Genomic DNA, 20195 nt, shown 5'->3' with positions numbered 1-20195 from the left:
CTTCACATAAAGGAACCAGAAACATGTCTTCAATGGGCACAGACATAACAAGTATAAAGGCGCATTTATACCGTATCTGGCACGGTATCATGGCGCAGCATTAACGCGATATCTAAGCCGTGATTGGTTAATGTGTTGAACACTCTGCGCGCAGAGTAGCGCACTGACCAATCACAGACAAGATATCTTGTAAATGCTGTGCCGTGATGCCGTGTAAACGAGACTTAACACTGAAAATTAATCAAAATTATAATGTGGAATAAGCACCTCCAGCAGAAGGCCTCAAAGATATATTTTTGTCTGTTTCAGATTTGAAGTAAATTTGCCATTTGGGGAAATACATCACCAGAGTATATTACACTTAGATATAGCATTCAGCTCGTCCTAACTCAACTTAAAAAAAAAAAAAACAACACAACATTCACATGTAATTACAGAGGTATAATGCTGCCGTACTATATAAGAACCTGAAATGGAATCCACGAATACACGATTATTATTATTTTTTTACAACATACTGAGGTGTCTGCCCCTAACCATGAAGTTAATACCAGTCTTCAGCTGAAAATTTTGTCTACTTCTTATTAAAATGGTAGTAGGCTCTGAAGGCCTTTACTGCCCCTGTTTCTCTGGCACCTGCTTCCACCCCGTAAACCACAGTGACCAAGATCACACACATGGCTCGAGCCCCTGCTGGATACTCCAGATCAAAGATCTGAAATATCTTATAGCAGAGGTCAACAGCAGATACGAGGCCCTTTCTCTCAAACACTGGCTCTCCAGAATGACGAAGCACTGAATTGGCTGGCAGACATCTTTCCCTACAGCCAGGACGAAAGGCTGGTTCCTCCCATGGTCTTTTCGGTAGGCCTCGAGACTGGTTCCTAGCTTCCTGCAAATAATAGATATAAAAAAAAGTATATCTTATCTTATGGTTCACAAAGTTTGAAAAACGAAGTTTGCTGTTTCTTCCACTATACTGGAAAGAAATAGTTTCGATCAAAAAATAAAGATCTGAAAGAAACGACTACCATCAATAGTTTCCCGTGGTGATATTTTGAAATGATTGATTTCAGTCAATATTGCTTTAGGTTAAAAGTTTGCAACACATCACCCAAATCTTTGTGATTAATACTCTACGCATTTTCCTTCCCCTGTTGGACTTGTAAGTAATCCTATATATAGTTTAATAATAGGGCCAGCGAGTTCTGGTACGGGTAAAATTCAAATGGTTACATTTCTTACCATCTTAAGCGATTCAAAGTTCACATGCCAGGACCCTATTACATAAAACTTGACATCAGTAATACCTGAAATATAACTTTGACATATAAGCTTTCAGACAAACAGATGTAAACATTTTAGTAGCACATAACAGTTACTGGAACTTTGTATTCAATACACATTCCTTTTTGATGAAGCATCAAAGTGTTCATGTTTTGACTTGCTGTATGGAGATGTGACCTATACTTACACAAAATTTTCAATTTTCTTCACTAATACTGCTTTTGCTACAAACATTTGACATACCTTTTGGCAGTCGATGAAACACTCTAATGACTCTTGGAAGAGGCTCTCCCCCCTTTTTGATGACTTCTTGCCCGGGAACAGATGTGACAGCATAAGAAAACCCAGATTTGCCTTTTCTACTGTTAGTGGAGTACACAAAAAGTCTTTATTAGAATATGAAAGATTTTAGGCTACATATGTCTTCACACCACAAATCAATCCTGGCATATTTTCAATTCACATATCAGCTTTATATCTCTTCAAATTCAAGGCTTATTTTATAACCAGTGGGGGATTGGGGGCGAATAAGCCGCTGCCACCCCTTATTTGGCTGATTACACATTTTTAGTCATCACACGCAAAAAAAAAATCAACCACAGCCCCTCCCCTTTTTATGCTATTTTTTTTTCTATAGTAATCACATGAAAATACGGCAAAATTTTCGCCCGCCCCCTCCCCCTCCATCCCCTTTTAAGAATCCTGGATCGGCCTGTGATGACTTTGGATTATTATGCAGATTTGCAGACATTGCACACTGCTCTTTTATGGAAGAATTGGTGGTGTGCTTTATATTTGGGGAAGGTGCCCAATTTTAGGTTGGGGCTATAACAAAGATTTAAAAAAGGGTTAATGTGATGAGCAACAACAGAAGCCACGAACAGCAGTAGTTGGAAGTAGCTTGATTCCAGCACTTGCCTCGGTGCCAGATGTTGGAAAGAGCGCACAAGACCCTTGGTGCTGTTTTTACTGAATACACCATTTTGAAGAATGCAATGGAATAAAACACTTCTGTAAATCCTATTACATCTACATAATGAGGGATGATTAAGTGTATATCACATCATTTTAAAATCAAATGTAATGTGTTATACCGTGAACTGGGGGACGGAACAGTTGGGTGACTTTGGACAGGAATTGTTTTACTTACATTTTTTTTTTTTTTTGGCTGTTGTTTTTTTTTTTTGCAAATATTTTTGTAGGTTATGAAAGGGGGATGTGTGAATATTTGAATTACTGCACTTCTCTTGTATATTGCAAGCAGCACAATAATGTAAGTGAAGTCGTCTGAACTGTCCAAAGTCCCCCGCCTGTCAAATGTCCCCTCAGTTTACGGTACCTATCAATAATTACACACCTTGCTGGTGAAGTCCTCATCACGTTTTTCTTGTACTCCAAATTTCACCTTCCACCCTGGAGAAATTCTGTTCCCATAGTCCAGAATGCAAGATGATACTACTGGCCACTTTGTGAAGAGAAGGTCCCCCTTTCCATCAAATAGCTTGTTGTAATCCTGCTCAATCTGCAAAGAAACAAGAAACAACATCAACAAAACATGTTTTTGCAGATATTTTGTTTTTTTGTCTGTTAATTTGCCTGTTAGATCTTGAATTCTCACCATCGTAGTTGCACAATAGTCTACTGAGTCTGAAGGAAAAGATAGCAGACAGCTAGACTATATACGGGATGTAACTTACCAGTACAATATTATTGTAGAGTTATATTCTTTTTCTACATCATTACATGTATTTAGTTGAAGGTTTCAAACTGTGTCTGTTCGGCAGATTTTTGACAGTTTGGAAATGTGCCTTGAGGTAAATCTAGATACATTTTCAAAATGGCAAATTCCACAGAACAGACACAGTTTGAAGCCTTTGAACTAACTAGTAACACGATGTAGACTCTCCTGCATTATTCCACCTCTTTGACTTTGTTACAAAATATTTGTTGTAATCTGTGCATCCAGACCTCATACAAATCAAAGGCAAGCCTCAAGGCTTCAAACAAACCAGTAGACAGTAATTATCTACACTAGGCGTATAGTATAGACTATAAAGATGTCTATAACTTGTCTTACTCTACAGGCGTAGTCTGACAAAAGTAGATCTAACAAGTCTAAAAAGGCCCTATCTAAATTATTAAATACTAAAAAGTAAGAGTAAGAAAGTTCTTGCACTTACAGACTTTACATACATGTACTTATCACTTAGATCTAACTTGTTAGATCTACTTTTGTCAGACTTAATTGTAATTAAGTAATAATGAAAAAAAAATATAAAAAAATCTCCATTGGCATTGCCGGTATGAGTATTGGACCTGTGTCAGTGACTATCGACTAGGTCGAACCTGGGCCGGCCGGCCGGCCATTGAAGAGCCAGCCCCGAGGGCCGGCCGCCGAGTACATACGCTTGAAGTGCAAAACCAGCTGCTGTGCGGCGCGGGCAAGGTCAACGTAGTCGTAGGTACCACTTCCGAACCACGAACGGTACCATAAAATACAATCAAATAACTTGAAGCAACTACATTGTTAGAAAGAAATATACTGTTAATCTATACTTACTTCTAAAGTTGGGGATGTGGTCAACAAGACCCCATTGATGCAGCAAAAAAGCAACTTCGCTGTCCGCCATAATGCTTCGTCCCTGCGCTGTCGATGTCGCGTCGAAGTAGTTGCTAGTTTGGCTGGCTTTACACGCCATGCATATCATGCACGTGCGCGCGCAAGTGTAAAAGACCAGTCATCCGCGTGTTACCGTGCTTTTTTCACCTAACTTAGCAATATCGCGACTGGGCTGGCCTGGTACAGTGTAAACAGCGAGAGTGTAAAATGCAGTTTACTCCGAGTTGAGTAAGATAATGGAGCAAACCTTACTCACGAAGAAGAGCAAAATGAAAGTATGTAAATATTGAGTAAAAAGGGATAAAAAGAACGAGTTTGCTCAATAAAGGCGAATTTACCGCTGATAAATGTGCAATCTTGCTCAATATTGAGCACTCTTGAGTTTACTTTAGCAAAATTTTACTCCATGGATTTAGAGTGTACCCACTTGGTAGGCTAATTTTTACTGTCCTCATAGTAACGAGAACACGAACATAAACATCGCATTGAAAATAATCATTAAAAGTTTGCCCTTAACTCTTTGTTCGTTGTCTAAGTTTTTTTTTAAAACATGCGATACAATATCTCTGTCATTGATAGTGAAGAAAGCAAAAATCAAAAGCAAAAAACAAAAAACAAAAAAAAAAACTTATGGTATCTTCTCGAGCTTTTTTTTTAAATATACTTCTTAAGCAGTTTCTGTGTAAGGAGTCTTTCGTTTCACTCGGACACTGAAACATGATATGGATTAAAATCTTGAAGCATTATTCTCATAATCGTCTTCCCATCAGGTCATAATTCAAATCAATTTGTTGCATTCTTTTTCTACGAAGACACGTGATGTTGCATGGAAATGATTCTATAGGTTTGAGAACAAATCAAACTTTTATCTGTGAAGATGACTATAGGAATAACGGTAGTAAAAGTGGGCTTAGGGGGATAGGTGTTTTTTTCCTAACAAGAGTTATTACATTCATAAATGTTCTGAGCGCGTATAAAATCAGTTCGGCATAATCACGGTGGTCGCTTTAAAGTAAGCTTTCCTGCTTAGCATCCAAAAACATACTAGCATACAAACACACGGTCACAGAAGTAACAGATGAACAAACGAGAAATTGATCGTGGGCACATACCGGTGACCATGCCCCTGTTTTCCACGTGGACGAACATTTAGGTAACCCGCACTGTTCGGTCTCGGGTGGGCGGGGTGCTGTGCAGCTCGCAGGGTCTGCGAATTCTTTTTCTTCACCGATGAACTGGGGATTCAATAGAACATAAATGGGTAACAAGTCTTCAGGTCAATTTCGAGAGAAGATTATAAACTTATGATAGAAGATAATGCGTCTGTCTTACTCGATATGAGTGAACATCATGTAACTGGGAGCTTGATTGAAAAAAAAAAGAAAAGAAAAAAAAAAGAACACGAACATTTGGGAGAATAAGCAAATTTCAAACCCAAGGGAAATGGCAGTGCTGACGAGAAAAGTGTCACAAATACACCCCGGGAAAATGCGTTCAAACAAGGGTTAACTCTTCAAGAAAGAACAGAATAATGAGTAAGACAAACCCACATCGTGATGTCCTCTTCTTTTTTGTAGTAATTGTTTTATTTCTCTGCTGAATACCAGCGTCCACAAAATTTGTCACGCGACTAATGGGGAGGAGGTGAATAAGAGTGGGTTACCTGGAAGCAGGCGACAAGTCGTCTCCTGGAAGCACTAACCCCGCAGGTGGCGCTGCACTCACTCCAGTCAGTAGCTTGCCACTCGTACCTGCACAGGGCACCAAATGCATTAGAAAACAAAACTGGTTTCGTGTTATCTTTATGTATGTATATTCAATTTGATTATGTATATAAGTATGTATGCATGCATGCATGTTTTAATGTATAGGCCCTGGATATAAATACAGCATTATACAGCAAAACACATATACAGCCAACGCCTTTCACCTTCCTGAGCTATCTTTAGAAGATTGTAAAGAAGCGTTCATTACTCGTAGACATATCTCATATCAAAACAACATCTAATCATTGCAACTGCCGTACGCGAGTCTGTAAAAGAAAGGTCTTATGCTGCTCCTTTACCTTGTCGTCTTGAGAATCAAGACTTATACTCTGTTAGCAATAGTATAAGTTTTCGGTTTCTCAGCAGACCCGTACTCACGTGATGATCAGAGGTTGGGTAGGGCACGGATGCTCGTTACATGCTCTCCGCACACCTTTTGGGTTGTAGTTCTTTTTCCCACATCGTTTGTTGTTCACTCGGCGGTTGTCTTCGATGCGCGTGCATTGAAAGCGATGAAATGAGTATCCTGTATCGAAAGAGTGACAATGATAACGTGCCAAAACAACGCACTCAATGATCGCACAAACAATGTGAAGAATATAGGCCTAATAACAGTCTATTCTTGCCTATATTGAAGATTTAAGCGTCCTCTGTAATGCCTCTTACAACATCAGGACCTAATTACCCCCATCAGCCTCCAGTAATTAGCAACCTTTAGATTTGCGATGAGGACGTTAAGACAACAGTTGCGTTAACCGTTCTCCTCTCTCCCTGGGTTGTGTTGCAAAGTAGCTTTAGATTTCGCAAAGACGCAGCCTATACAGAGTAAAATAGTGCCCCCATATGTGGTTCGTCAAAATGGCATCAAGTAGCTCTCTGCGTCGTGAATTTGGGCGGACGCTAAAATGGCCCAGAACCGTCATGAAAAATCAAACGACGCGAGATCGATTCAGATAAGCGGTCTTGCGCATGTGCAAAACAGGTGTGTGTTTTTTTTCCTCTTACCGCCCGCGTCGCAGACCTAAAGCTCCCTAATAATTAACAGCGCAGACTGAAACGTCCCTTCACGTCATCAAAAAGACCACAGTGACAGCACGCCTTTAGGACTTATTATTTTCTTATCAACGTCACATGCCGGCTGAAGAACATGAGCTAATTAACAACCCGTTCGTTGCGCTTGCCGCCTTTACCATGTTTACTCGAAAACATAGTAACCTTTGAAATGATTTACAATTCCAGATTGTTCTCTTGGTAAAATCTGATCGGCTCTGAAATTATTTGAACGTTTCTTTCCTCTTCGAATTGTATTAGATAGTGTGGTCATTTCCTTTCCTGCTTCATGTCGAATGTTGCATCCACTGTACCATTCCGGTGCTTTAGTGGTTTGCTTGCTTGACAGGTAATGGCTGCGAGTCTCTGCCTGCATGAGCAGAAGTATACTTCTTTTTGGTACAACTATACTTCTCTTGGTTGCTATACAGAGAGGTTATTACGAGACTGCAAAGGAATTCTTACTAAATTTCATAGAAGGTTAACGTTTGGGCGAAGGTTTAAGGGATACATCTGAAGCGACAGAGATTCTACTTTTTACCTCAAGGCTATGTCAAACGTTTGTAGAGGTCGTAGTTTCTCAAGTCTGTGAAACATCGCCCTCACTTACCGCCACCACATTCCCTGTTACAGTCGGTCCAACCCATATCATCCCACGAGTACTCCGGGTCTGGTGCCTGCGTCGCTGCGGGCGCCTGTGTCACTTCGGTCTGTTCCTCTTCCGGCTGTCCAGCTATTAGCGTGTCGGTTTGAATCCCCGCCTCCTCCGCAATAACGGGCCCGAAATCTTCGTAGTATTCGACGCTGTAATTCATTGGACGGGTGTCTCTAACGGCGAATGCCTATGTGGGGAAAAGAATGAAAGATCAGGACAACAGACATTGATAAATAATGTATTCACTGCGTTAACACAGTTAAATGAGTAGTCTCGCCACTCATACATTCAGCTTTCTATGACTTTCTTTTATATCTTATATAGATAATCAACGAATCATGGCTACCTTTCTTAAATATGATTTATCTTACTTCTGTTGAAAGTGTGACGGAGTGTTAGTACATCTTAGTTCCTTTCCTAAAAAAAAAATAAACACTTGCGAAACAATAATGATCATTGAGAGGATTTCCCTCTATTCTATTTGTTCAAAACACTTTATTTTCTACCCCCCTCTCTCTCTACCTACCTAAGTATCTCTATCTATCTATCTATCTATCTATCTATCTATCTATCTATCTACCTATCTCTTCGCTTCAATTCGTGCAACTACCACTATACTTACCATTAATAAGAGGGTGAAAGGGATGGGTCCCTTTGCAGTAAGCATCTCATATTCGCCGTCAGTGTTGTAGACAAAGCGGACCCCAGACTCGATGAATGCGTGCGAGTGTGACTGCTGCTTGCCCTTGTTCAGAATGTACTTGCCCGTCTCCTCAATCTTTAAAGCTGCATGGACGAAAAATGGGTAATCAAGATATTATCACATGCTGTTTTCTAAAAAGTTGTAGATGTCTTTGTCGTGTTTGTATTGTCAAAAAAAAATTCTCTCGTAAAACCGTGGAAGGAAATTTCTTAAAGGGGATGGCTAGTAACTGATCAGGGGGAATCAGTGGGAATGGTGGGGGATGATTGTTCCAATCCTTGTGGGATTCATTTAAGAGTACATTATATATCTGTTGTTGTGTGAAAATAATTTGCTTCAGAATGGTCTCATATTCAAGTAATGTGCAGTTTAATGTTTCCAGGTTAGCATGCCTGTATAGTGACGGGGCATTAAACTGCACATTACTTGAATATGAGACCGTTCTGAAGCAAATAATTTTCACACAACAATAGATATATAATGTACTCTTAAATGAATCCCACAAGAATTGGAACGATCATCCCCAAGCATTCCCACTGATCAGTTACTAGCCATCCCCTTTAAAACATTACGGAGAATAATGGGTAATCAAGACATCATCAAATGCTGGTTTCTGAAAAGTTGTAGATGTCTCTGTATTGCTAAAAAAATGCTTTCTCTCGTCAAAACGTCTAGAGAAAGGTATTACAACATTATACAGAGAACAGAATCAATAGTCGAGTGTCATAATCTCTCATACAAACACACACATCGTCATCTACACTCGCATCTCGCTGTTCGCTCTTCTCTTTACAACGTTATTTTTGCTTCTTTATCAGAGTATATGCTGTAACTTGCCCGTAGCACATGTTTGTGTGTGTCAATGTACCTGTGTGTCTTTCTGTTTGTCTGTCTGACATGCCTGTCTGTAACCACGTATATACTTGTTTGCCATTTGTAGTTCTAGTTCACATGCAAATATACAAAGTTCATATTGACAAACTGTTCAGATTACAAAAACGTGCGGTACGGCTTGTAACAAAAAGTGATTTTCGAAGTCCGAGTTTACCTCTTTTCATTAAAAATAAAATTATTCCTATATTTGAACTTGTGCAACTTAATGTACTGGTATTCATGCTTAAGTATCATAAAGGGATACTCCCTTCCATTTTTCAAAGCATGTTTAGAACCAATTCGTCATTCCATGCATACTCAACCCGTTTAAAGGTAATCTTCGAGTTCCAAGTTGTCGCTTAACAACAAGGTCTCATTCTATTCGATTCACAGGGGCGCATGAATGGAATTTTATTTCTTCTGATCTTAAATCCAGTACTACACTTACTCGTTTCAGAACCCTATTCAAACTATTACATTTAAAAAACTATCATCCTTGACTGAGTAGACTTCAACAGCTGTACTTTTTCTTCTTTCTTTATCTTCGTTTCTTCACCCTCTTACCAATCTCTTGCATTGCATTTTTACTGAGTGTATGCTTGCGTATGTCTATGTGTATATTGTAACGTAATTCTGTATTTTTTAATTTACTACTTATGACAGAAATTTTGATATACTTAATATATGCTTAATTGCATTTTTGTTATTGATTTTTTAATTGCTGCAAAGGGGCCCCATAACAAGCACTAGTTGCTTACAAGGGGTCCCGGCCTTTGAATGTTATGTCTTTTATAATGTGTAATTTTTTATGTTGTATCATACAGTTGCCGAATAAATTGAAATTGAAATGCCCCATTTGGTAATGAATCATATTGATTTATGGGCGTGCTTGCTACAAACTTTATGCTCGCGTGTGGGGTACTCCCTCTCATTCCTTTGCACCGCAAACATATAATTATTGGCAAACATATCTTCTTTTTCGAAGTCTATGATATACTCATAGTATACGTGACCATGTAGCAATGAAATATGTGTCTATCATAATCTAACTATATTTTTATACGGATAATTTACTTTGCAGATTATGATAGGAGAGTTCACACTCTGGAAGAAGACTGATAGACACTGATGAAAATTCTCTGGGTTTTTTTTTTTTTCTTTTTCAACATGGCTTGATTTTTTTTGTATTGCTAGTGGTTTTGTAGTTTGTTTTCCGTTTGTTTGTTTGTTTATTTATTTGTTTGTTTGTTCGTTTTTACCGAGAAAGTGCGAGGAAGGCACAAGCTTGGTGACCTGCAGGTTCCACATCCCCGGAGACAGGGTCATCAGTTTCTTGTATTCTGCAGAATGATGGATGCCATGGCAGTTGAAAATTTGTGAGAACGACAAATACAAACAGATGGTCACAGATTGAAACACGTATGAAAGGCATGAAAAAACGGGGTTGCTGTAGAAAAGGAAACAGTACGACGGAAGCTACCCGCAAAACGTTATGTTTAAGGTAATTGGGAGTTTGTTGTACTCCCAAAATAATGAGAGACCAAGAAGGTAGCAAAAAGACAAGATGTTGGAGAGTTTGTGCTCAGCGAAGGATAAAATGAAGGAAAACGTTTCTCAATATGAGCAGGTCACATGATAATATTATACTATGATATGGCTCAACATGTTCATCAAATCAATTTTAATGACGAAAAATTGCGATTTTTACACTATAATAATGCTGAGTTAATTTTTTGGGCTTGTGGGGCAACACCTGTCTCGCAATGCATCTACGTATTTACCTACACACACGGCAATCAAGGTGTTTTACTTCTTGTTCTAGAGAAAATGGCTCAGTTATTCGGTGTTTTGGGGGCCTTACATTTAGTTTTGCTAGTAACTTTGCATCTATCGTATATTGGGCCCTGTTTCGTGGCCCGGTAAGGGCAAATATTGAACAGCTCTAATTCTATACTGCCACCACAGAATAAGTTCTGCAAGGTTGTTTAAAGTTTTTATCTTTTAAAGATAAAGATGTATTTAAGTTTACGGAGGACAGGAAACGAAGAACTGACAAAAAGCCCAAAAACAATCACTATTTTCCCTCTCTTGAGTAATCGGCTTAAGGTAAATAAAAATATGTTCATATAGGAAAAGAGTAAGGTATAATTCCATTTCCTTTACGCACTAACTTTTCTGTTTCGGCTTTTTATCGGCGATGTTGTTGACGACGTCGTAACACGTGGCGTTGCGCCCGTCGCACACGCCGCAGTTGTCCCACATCTTGGTGGAACCAAGCTGCACATCGCATCCGATATTCTGGAGGTAAGAGTAGGACAGGAAGTGTGAGAAACAAAGAAAACAACAACAACAAAAATATATAGGTAGAAAGCTATCCTTAACCCAGCAATAAACACGATAGAGTTTCCTCATACGATTGAAGCATAAAATTCCCGTTAATATTTATCAACCTGAATATTAATATTTTGATCTTACACCAGCAACAACATTGTGTCTGCCGAAAATATGATTGATAGAAACGACATTATCAAAAGTAATATCTGTTGCCTGGTTTACGTTATCAGAATAATGTCAAAATTGAGTGGCAGAATAGACATGACGCGCAAGGATCTTCAAATATTCACATTAGGTCAAACTCACAGTCATACTATACAGTACTTGGCTAGGATGACAAATGAAAGAATAAAGTTATTTATGATACAACAAATAATTTCATGACGTGTCGTGTCCCAGGCTTCTAGTTTATTTCTTCACAATACGTTTATTTAGAACCTCCCCCCCCCCCGCTTTGGCTCTATATTGTGTTCCCAATGAAATGAAAACAACTGAAAATCAAAAAATCTCACCACCACTTCACCGTTGACGCAAATGTACTCTGGGTAGTCGTGAGAAACAGGCGTTCCGTCGATGACATAACTGTCGGACACGTAGACTTCTCCCGAGCTTTCCGAAATGCAGGATAACTTGCACGTGGCGCTAGCTGTTAAATCGATATGAGTAAGAAAAGAAAATCGTTGGACAGATAAGGAATTAAAAATTGAGCGCGACCCAGAGAGTATCTTTTTTTAACATCCATCTTTATTTCTTTTTTGTTTCTTTTTTTAAAGCACACAATAGCCGCGGTCACACTGGAAGAACTTAACTTTGAGAACTTAAAGGGGAAATCCAGTTCACTGTTAGTCCGATAAGAAAGAGTAAAATATTACGAGCTCAACAGTATAAATTTGATCGAAATCGGATGAAAATAGGGAAGTTATGACATTTTGAATTTTTGCTATTTGGGGGGAAAACGGTTCTTGAACAGTCACTATGAATATGCAAATGGAAAAGTGAACGTGTCATTCCCTCACAACTTACCATAGGCCTATAGTTTGTACATAAAATTTGGAAATTTCCAGTTTTTCATTCAAACGCAATTATGCCCTAGGATAAAATCCTCATATATCTATAACTGATTACTATTCTGAAGTTATTCAGACTTCAATGACAGAAACATTGCATTTTCGTCATTCTTTTTTTGTACACGATCAATGGAAAATTGTGAAGGTATGACATGGTTAGCTCACTCATTTGCATATTCATACCCACTGTACAAGAACTGTTTTGGAGAAGTTATCAAAACTTCAAAACTTCATAAATTCCTTATGTTTCATCCGATTTCAGTCAAATTTTTACCGTTGAACTCGTAAAATTTTACTCTTTTTTATCAGACTAACTTATATTTGGTCTGGATTTCCTCTTTAAAGCTCAGGGAGTTTCGCCTGTGTGACAGCGGCTTGAGTTTGTCTTACAAGTTGAATTTGACACTGACTTCACGCATCAATATGAAAGAAAATAACGCTCTTACTCCACATTCCCTACCCGGTGTATTCACACACGTATACGTGACCTGTGTCACTCTAAACATGCCGGTAGGCCCTAATGTTTAACATTTTAAGGATAGGCATTTGTGCTTGTGTAATGACAGAAAGACCCATGACATCGTTTTATGAAATTATAGAACCCTGCACAAATCAACGCTTTCATTGGGTGTCTGCTGACTTTGCTGAACGTTATTATTACTTTTCTAGCCCCACAATTATTGACCCAACAATTTCGTACCATTGTACAGTGTTTATAGATCCAGTTTATCTAGCATATTAATATTCATGTTCATTATATTTTGTCAGTTTTCTTGTTATTCAACTCCTTGCGTTGCAATGTCATAGTCATTTCCTTGGCACTAAACACTGGTTCGTTCTAAACTCATGCGTTCTACTTTAGTTTGTAGTTTACTTTATGAATGTAGGCACCCTACTCTGTAAACAATTCATGTATGCTTCATCAAAACAAACACAGTCATTCGAAATCTGATTTATCAAAAGAGAAAACACTTATCAATTTGTCAAACAATATTGATGTCACTGGCACTAGTTGTGATGATCGAAAACTCGAGGGGTATTCTAAACGATGGTTTGTTTGTTTGTTTGTTTTTTTTCTTCTTCATGACGTTATCTCTCCGTTTGCTCCATGAAGGGCCAATTGTTTTCTTTCCCGTTAAAGAGTCATTTTTTTTTTTCTCTCTGACTCATGTTCATGACATAAAATAAAAATGAAATTTTAAGCAAGTCTTCCAGGAAAAAAAAAAATCTTCACGGAAACTGACAGAAAAAAGTTCGCATGTGTGAATCAGGATAAATTATAGGAGCACTACTCGAGCAATATAGGCAAAATTTTATATCATTATTTTGAAGTGACGTTTTGAACAGAGTGCATCTTCGCCACTTTACATGGCATGCTAACAGTCAAACAAAGATGATTAAAAAGAAATGATGTTTTATTTTGCTCTGATTCTCATTCATGAAATCCTCTTGCATAACAACTTTTGTGCAGATCGTTCCTGCAAATTCCCCAAATTGATATGGGCGGGGGGGGGGGGGGGCTTTTGCCATTGGAGGCGATATTACATTATGCGCTGTGATTTTGAGATAGGCGCACAGTATTCGAAATGTGGGGAAAACCCACTTCCATAACTCTAAATGGGTCACGGTGAAAAGGTCACAATACAGACAGCCCTTCCATAGTTGCTCGAATAGCCATTTTGTGAGTGCTACGCCATCTCTCTTTTCCTCTTAAACTAAGTCTTGTTACTCTGCCCGGGTCTTAAAAGTAAGACCTTTTTCAATCTCATCTATACTCGCAACTTCCTACAGGCTGAACAGACTATACACGTTGCGATCTCATGCCTAAATGTAGGCACTACTTCGGAGCCAGACAGAAACCAGCAAAACTAACCCCGGAAGTACGCAGCATATTTGGTAAGCATACGAAACGATCTATCCACACACACGCATGTTGCTTGTGCCAGACAGGGAGTTTTTACAAATGCAAGATCCCTGTTATGCTTTAGAATCAATAAGCCAGTTCGGAGTTAGCTCATGGGCGCATTGGTACAAATGGCCTTTCTTTCTTCTCAGTCCGTTAGGGGCACTTCACTCGTTTTCAGAGCGACATAATCATAAGCTTTACGTAACAATATATTCATGGGATTCATCAGTCCTGTTCAAACAAAGAAAAAAAACTTGCGTAGACCAGATGAGCAGAATGATCCGCCAATTATCACCTGGGAAAGCATCCATTTCATTGTTTTGCATTGAATGTAGTGACAATCTCTTTTTATTGATATTGCCAAGTACAACTTTTGCTGTCAGGTGGATGTGCTGGCAAGCAGCATTTATAAGGATTACGTGAATAATCATTACATCACAGATGCTTATCCCGCTGAATTTTAAAAATCAACATGCCTGTTGGTACAATGACCTCGTTTATGCTCATGTGCAAAGTGGAACTCCGAACTGGCTTATTCTCCCTTGTTCGTTTGGTGAGTACCTCTGTTATGATTTAACTGATTTTGTTTAACATAATTAACCCCATATTAAGCGTATAGTTAAGTATGCCAGACAATTTAAAAAATGCCATAGCCTGTCATCATAATTCTATCTCAATAAAGATATTCCTTCGGAAATAAATCAATTTCTAAGGAGTTTACCATAAATTGGTAAGATGAAAGCCCTTTCCTCATGACAAAACAACCGACTAAAAGACTGAGCTCTAGTAAAGTATTCACACACAAAACAAGGGAGAAGGTGCAAGTGAGGGTCGTGGGGAAGATTCGCGAATTGCCTAGCTGGTTGTATTACCAACTTAAATATTAAACAACTGATGTTGAATTGCTTAAAAATTCACGAATTTTAAACATAAATCGTGCGTTTCTGTTGTAGTTGTCAATACTGCACTATATTACAATATGCTTTTCATGGGTTTGATTATATATATTAAAAAAAAAGATATGTATCATCATTTCCTTTAATTTTCTTTAAGAAGCTTTATGAAGAAAAAAACGAGGATTTTATAAAGATTTTTTTTTTTTTTTTATTTCTTATGGAGCATTCCATGCATCCGGTCCAGAATGTCTTGAGGATTTGAGAACCGATAGGACTTTTATATGTTATTCAAATAAATACGATTGTGGGTAGATGTTTGATATGAGAACATTGATGTTGTTGTTTGAAAAACATTGATATCTAATATGAAAACATTTAATTCGTGAAATAAAGGATCAGTAGGTGTTATGGGGAGGAATTTGTAGAAATTGTTGCACCCTTCTTTTGTATAAAAGAAAATACTGTTCATATTGGGAAAATCCCTCAATATTCTCATGATAGATTCGAGTATGATACGCAGGCATTACACAGAAGAATTTTTAAAGCACTTGGTGTTTTTTTATATTTTTTTTTTGGACAAAAAGTGTTTTATCGTATACAATATTCCTATTCTTTTGGCTAACTGGGAAGATGTATTAGTTATTCATGTATAGTATAATGCAGTTTAGATGATTACCAGTATAGTTACTCCTAAAAACTTGCATGATCCATTTTGGAAAATAATAAGCCATCAATCTTTATACCACTAATCAATCTGTAGATTAACATTGCAGCGTGTTGTTTGAAAATTTATGAAACTTGTCTTACCAATAATCATAAACGATCTATTGCATTCAAATCAATATGATTTTTTTGCCACTTCTGAATGTTTTATCCTAATAATGTTATGATGGGTCTTGTAAGGAGCAGTGACATCATCCGCAAACATGAAGCAAAGATTCGAAGATGAATTTATTATATCGTTTACATTATCAAAAACAGTAAGGGAGAAGTATAGACCCTGGGGAATTCCACATTAGATATTTGACATGGATAAATCATGACCTTGTACACATACAATTTGTTGTCATTCAGACATTTAATTGGTGTCAAGTTCGGGCATATCCAACACAGTAAAGGCATATTAGATATTTGAAAGGAGATGCAATTGAAAAAAAAAATGCTGTTGAATCTTCATAATTAATCCATCATATCTAGTTGAAGTCTTCGGTTTCAATGATTGAACAACATATATATTTTAATTTGAATTGTGGCATTAGAAAATATTGTTTTATTTAATGGACGTGATACTAATTCAGTGTATCCTTCAAGCCAGATTGTTTCCGATGGAGAAAACTCATCCTATGACAGGCTCACCAGATAAATCAGCATTGTTAAGCCGGGAAATGAAACATATTTCTTGGGGTTTTTATGGTAAACGGTAGTCACACGCGTATCGATGTTAACTTGTGCCTCAAAATGCAAAGAATGCCAGAGCATGCCTGGCATTGACCCTCCAGTTTCTGTCTGGTAAATAACCACGCTATAGATTTTGCTTGTTCTATTTAATGCTATGCGTTTCTCTTTTCATAGACAAACAATCACCATGGCAACATTTCATCAAATCAGCAGCCAGAATTTGGAGTGTCCTATCTGCCTGACACTCTTTAACCAACCTAAATTACTGGCATGTTCTCACACTTTCTGCATTGACTGTGTGGAACGCATCATTCAAACTCGACAAAAGGAACAAACTATAACCTGCCCTGTATGCAGGAAAGAAACGCCCCTACCAAGTGAAGATGTGAGGAGGTTACAAACAAACGTACCACTGAATTCTCTCGTGGATGAAGTGAAAACCAAGAATCCGACATGCACAGTTTGTGAGATGGACGAAAAACCGCCAGCTGTATCCTTCTGTCAGGACTGTGGGAAATATATGTGCAAATCGTGTGAGAAAGGCCATGGTACGTGGAAACCGTTGTCCAACCACGAATTGGTGCCCATTAAGGAGGTACTCGAAGGAAAAGTTCCTCTTAAGAGACGACAAAAGTGTAAGAAACACCCTAATGATGATAAAGAGTCTTTCTGTACCGGGTGTCAGGAGTATATTTGTTGTAAGTGTGGGATGCTGGAGCATCTGCAAGAGGGTCACAAGCTGGAACATGCAGCCATCCATGAGGAAAAACTAATGACAAATATCAAGGAGTTACAAGAAAGGGCAAAATCAAAGAAAACAACTTTTGAAAATCATATCGATTGCATAGAGACACAACGAAATGAAATATTAAACATGATGAGAAAGCTCAACAATGACATCGACAAGGCTTACGAGGAATGCATGCAGCTACTGTCAGCCAGAAGAGAGGCCCTGAAAAGCCAAGCGAAACAATGGTCTGAAAAATTCACGAATAAATTACAAACCATGGATGAGGAGAGTCACCAAATAATTCGTCACATAAACGCAATGGAAGAGCTGGTAACTTATGGTATGAAGGTACCGCTAGAGAAAGACGCCGTGTTTGCACACGACAAGCTATGCGAGAACTTGAAGAGCTTTCTGGATCGAGATGACCCTGACGACCAATCACCGAGAAGTGTGTCAAAACGAGCTCAGAAGATTTCATTCCGTAAGGATGTAAAAGTCAATGAACTTTGTCTTGGAGAGCTAGACGGTTACACATGGGAAGTCAAAGCAGACGTAGAGCTCCCTATAAAAGACGGCATGGATTGTATCACTCGGGCGCCAGACGGTAAGATGGCAGTGGGGTTGTACCTTGGCGGCGGAATCCATCTCTACTCCCCTGATGGCGAGTTACAGCAGACCGTGCTTAAGGATGTCCGCATCCGTCAGTTTGGATTCCTATCTGATGGTCGCAGTGTTGTACGTGAAACTGACAACAAGATGTCACTATACACTCCACAGTGGGAGAAGCTCGACGTCACGTTCGAGACGATGAGTGATGATGAAGGAGGTCATGGTGGTCTCACTGTGGATAAAGATAACAATATCTACGTGAGTTATATCAAACCCAAAAAGATTCAGGTATCTAGCCCACAGGGTGGTAGGGTAGTCAGGGAAATAATGTGTGATGGGTATACACCCCTGCAATTATTCTCTTTTCACTACACTGGGAAAGTGATATTAAAAGACTATTTAGCTGTCGTTTGCCTTGATGGTAAGGGGAAGAAGGAGAATGTCTTGATGAAGGAGGGTATACGTCCCTGCCCAGCTGTGTGTCGAGATGATTCGGTCATTGTAGCCTGGTTGAAGCACGAGGAGGGTCTCGTCAGTATCGATCAATACACGAGAAATTTGGAGTACGTGTGCAACATCGTCACGAATTTCAAAATACAAAAACCAGAAAGAAGATGGTACTACCTACAAGAGTTTGAGAGTGGTGAGATAGCTTTCTGCACTACCGATAGACTCTACATATTATTTGATGGGATATGATTTGGAAATGTAGCTATTGCCACCGACGTTTTTTGTGCTGCTGTTTGAAGTTAGGAAAAAAAGGAAAAAATTATCTTTATAAGGTATTTTCTTGGTAATTTGCATGCAATGTAAATGAAGTTTTATATTGTTACAGATTTACGACTGCCACGTCTACTTACAGGAATATGCATACATCAATAATGTTCCTATCATAAGTATGTCGGGAGGCACAAGTATACCTCATAATGATACGATGCTTGACAATTCCAGTAGTCATGATCTATCAACGTTACGTGTTTTCAGTCTACTTGTATACCATGCACCTTCGTGAATTCGGGCCAAAGTGTCACTCAGCATCCGCCCGAGTATAGACTCTCCATATTTGGATTATTGTTATTTTTTTTTAAACTTTATTTCATTATTTTTTCTAACAAAGTAAATAAATTTTCAAGCATCATATCTTTGATACATATAGTATGATAATGTAATATATAGTAATTTAAATGTATGTTGGGGCCTCATCCCTCCAAAGCTCTGCTTGCAATGTCTGTCTCCTGTAATAGTTTCTGCAGTGTATTATGTTCTTTATAAGAGACAGTCTTGTTACGAAATTAACAATTCGTATATTGATTTGTATCTTATTTTTGTGCATATTATGTATTACTTGGAAATAAGATGCAGAAAGTGAAACTAAACCAATAAAAAAAAAAAACACCAAACAAACAAAACAAAAAAGTATGACAAGACAAGGAGTACAGTCAACACCCGCTGGAACTACGTTGAATAGCGCCCTCCATTCCACGAGTGATGTTTGTACAAAAAGCCAGCGGAACTTGTACAAAATATTTCGAGTTGTGTTTCAAAGACAGAATGTCACTGCCGTTTACTGTATAGGCATTCCAGTCATGTAGACGATTCCGTTCCAAGGAAAACCTCCCAATCGTTAAGTGTTTCTCTTTGATATGCATCGTGTTACAGTAAAACATATTCCACAAGGCGTATCCACTATGAGTGAAAATACTAGTGTGTTACAACGATAACCTTTTAATAATATCAGAGATACACTTTCTTCTTCGCGCGGTTCACTTTCAATTAATCGATCAATCCAATAATAATTCAGGAGAGATTAAGGTTCCCGTTCCGTTTGGCATGATCTAAATTGTGGCCACGCCAGAGAACATGTAAATTTACAATTTAAAGTTGATTTTATTGTCGATTACAAGCAGTGTTCTACTGTGTCTTATGAAATCACGCCGATGACAGTTTTGTTCTTCAGATGAAGTGACTGTAAAGCAACCAATTATTACATGTATAGGTATGATAGTTGGGGTCATCCCAAGAGACCGATACTGAAAATAGGTCCATGAGTCATACATCCTACGTGAAATACAGCCAAAGAGTCATACAGCTCATGAGTTCGATACTAGGCAAATGAAGCCCATGGATTCGATACTACGAAAAAAAAAAAAAGAAAGAAGGCTAACGAGACCGACACTACGCAAAAAAAAAAAAAAAAGCTCACGAGACCGACACTACGTAAACAAAGCCCAAGAGACCGACAAAACCCATAAGAGTCTCACAAGACCTATGTGACGTGCACCCAATAGTCAACCTTGCCTA

The 20195-nt window shown here is 38.4% G+C and overlaps 1 protein-coding gene and 1 pseudogene across 1 annotated transcript; one reads left to right on the top strand and one right to left on the bottom strand.

Moving 5' to 3' along the window:
- Positions 1 to 511: 511 nt before the first annotated feature.
- Positions 512 to 12808, bottom strand: LOC140228900 (A disintegrin and metalloproteinase with thrombospondin motifs 3-like; annotated as a pseudogene).
- Positions 12809 to 16742: 3934 nt separating this feature from the next.
- LOC140228254 (uncharacterized) lies at positions 16743 to 18593 on the top strand. The gene has a single exon (XM_072308483.1). It carries the CDS (start codon positions 16743 to 16745, stop codon positions 18591 to 18593), a length of 1851 nt encoding a protein of 616 aa, XP_072164584.1.
- Positions 18594 to 20195: the final 1602 nt, after the last annotated feature.

The sequence above is a fragment of the Diadema setosum genome, chromosome 5 (genome assembly GCF_964275005.1).
Source record: "Diadema setosum chromosome 5, eeDiaSeto1, whole genome shotgun sequence".
NCBI lineage: Eukaryota > Metazoa > Echinodermata > Echinoidea > Diadematoida > Diadematidae > Diadema > Diadema setosum.
The sequence above is the reverse complement of the archived record's forward strand: the minus strand, read 5'-3'. Positions and strand labels throughout refer to the sequence as shown.

Coding starts and splice junctions, on each gene's coding strand:
- LOC140228254 (XM_072308483.1), top strand. CDS start 16,743: ATGGCAACATTTCATCAAATCAGCAGCCAGAATTTGGAGTGTCCTATC.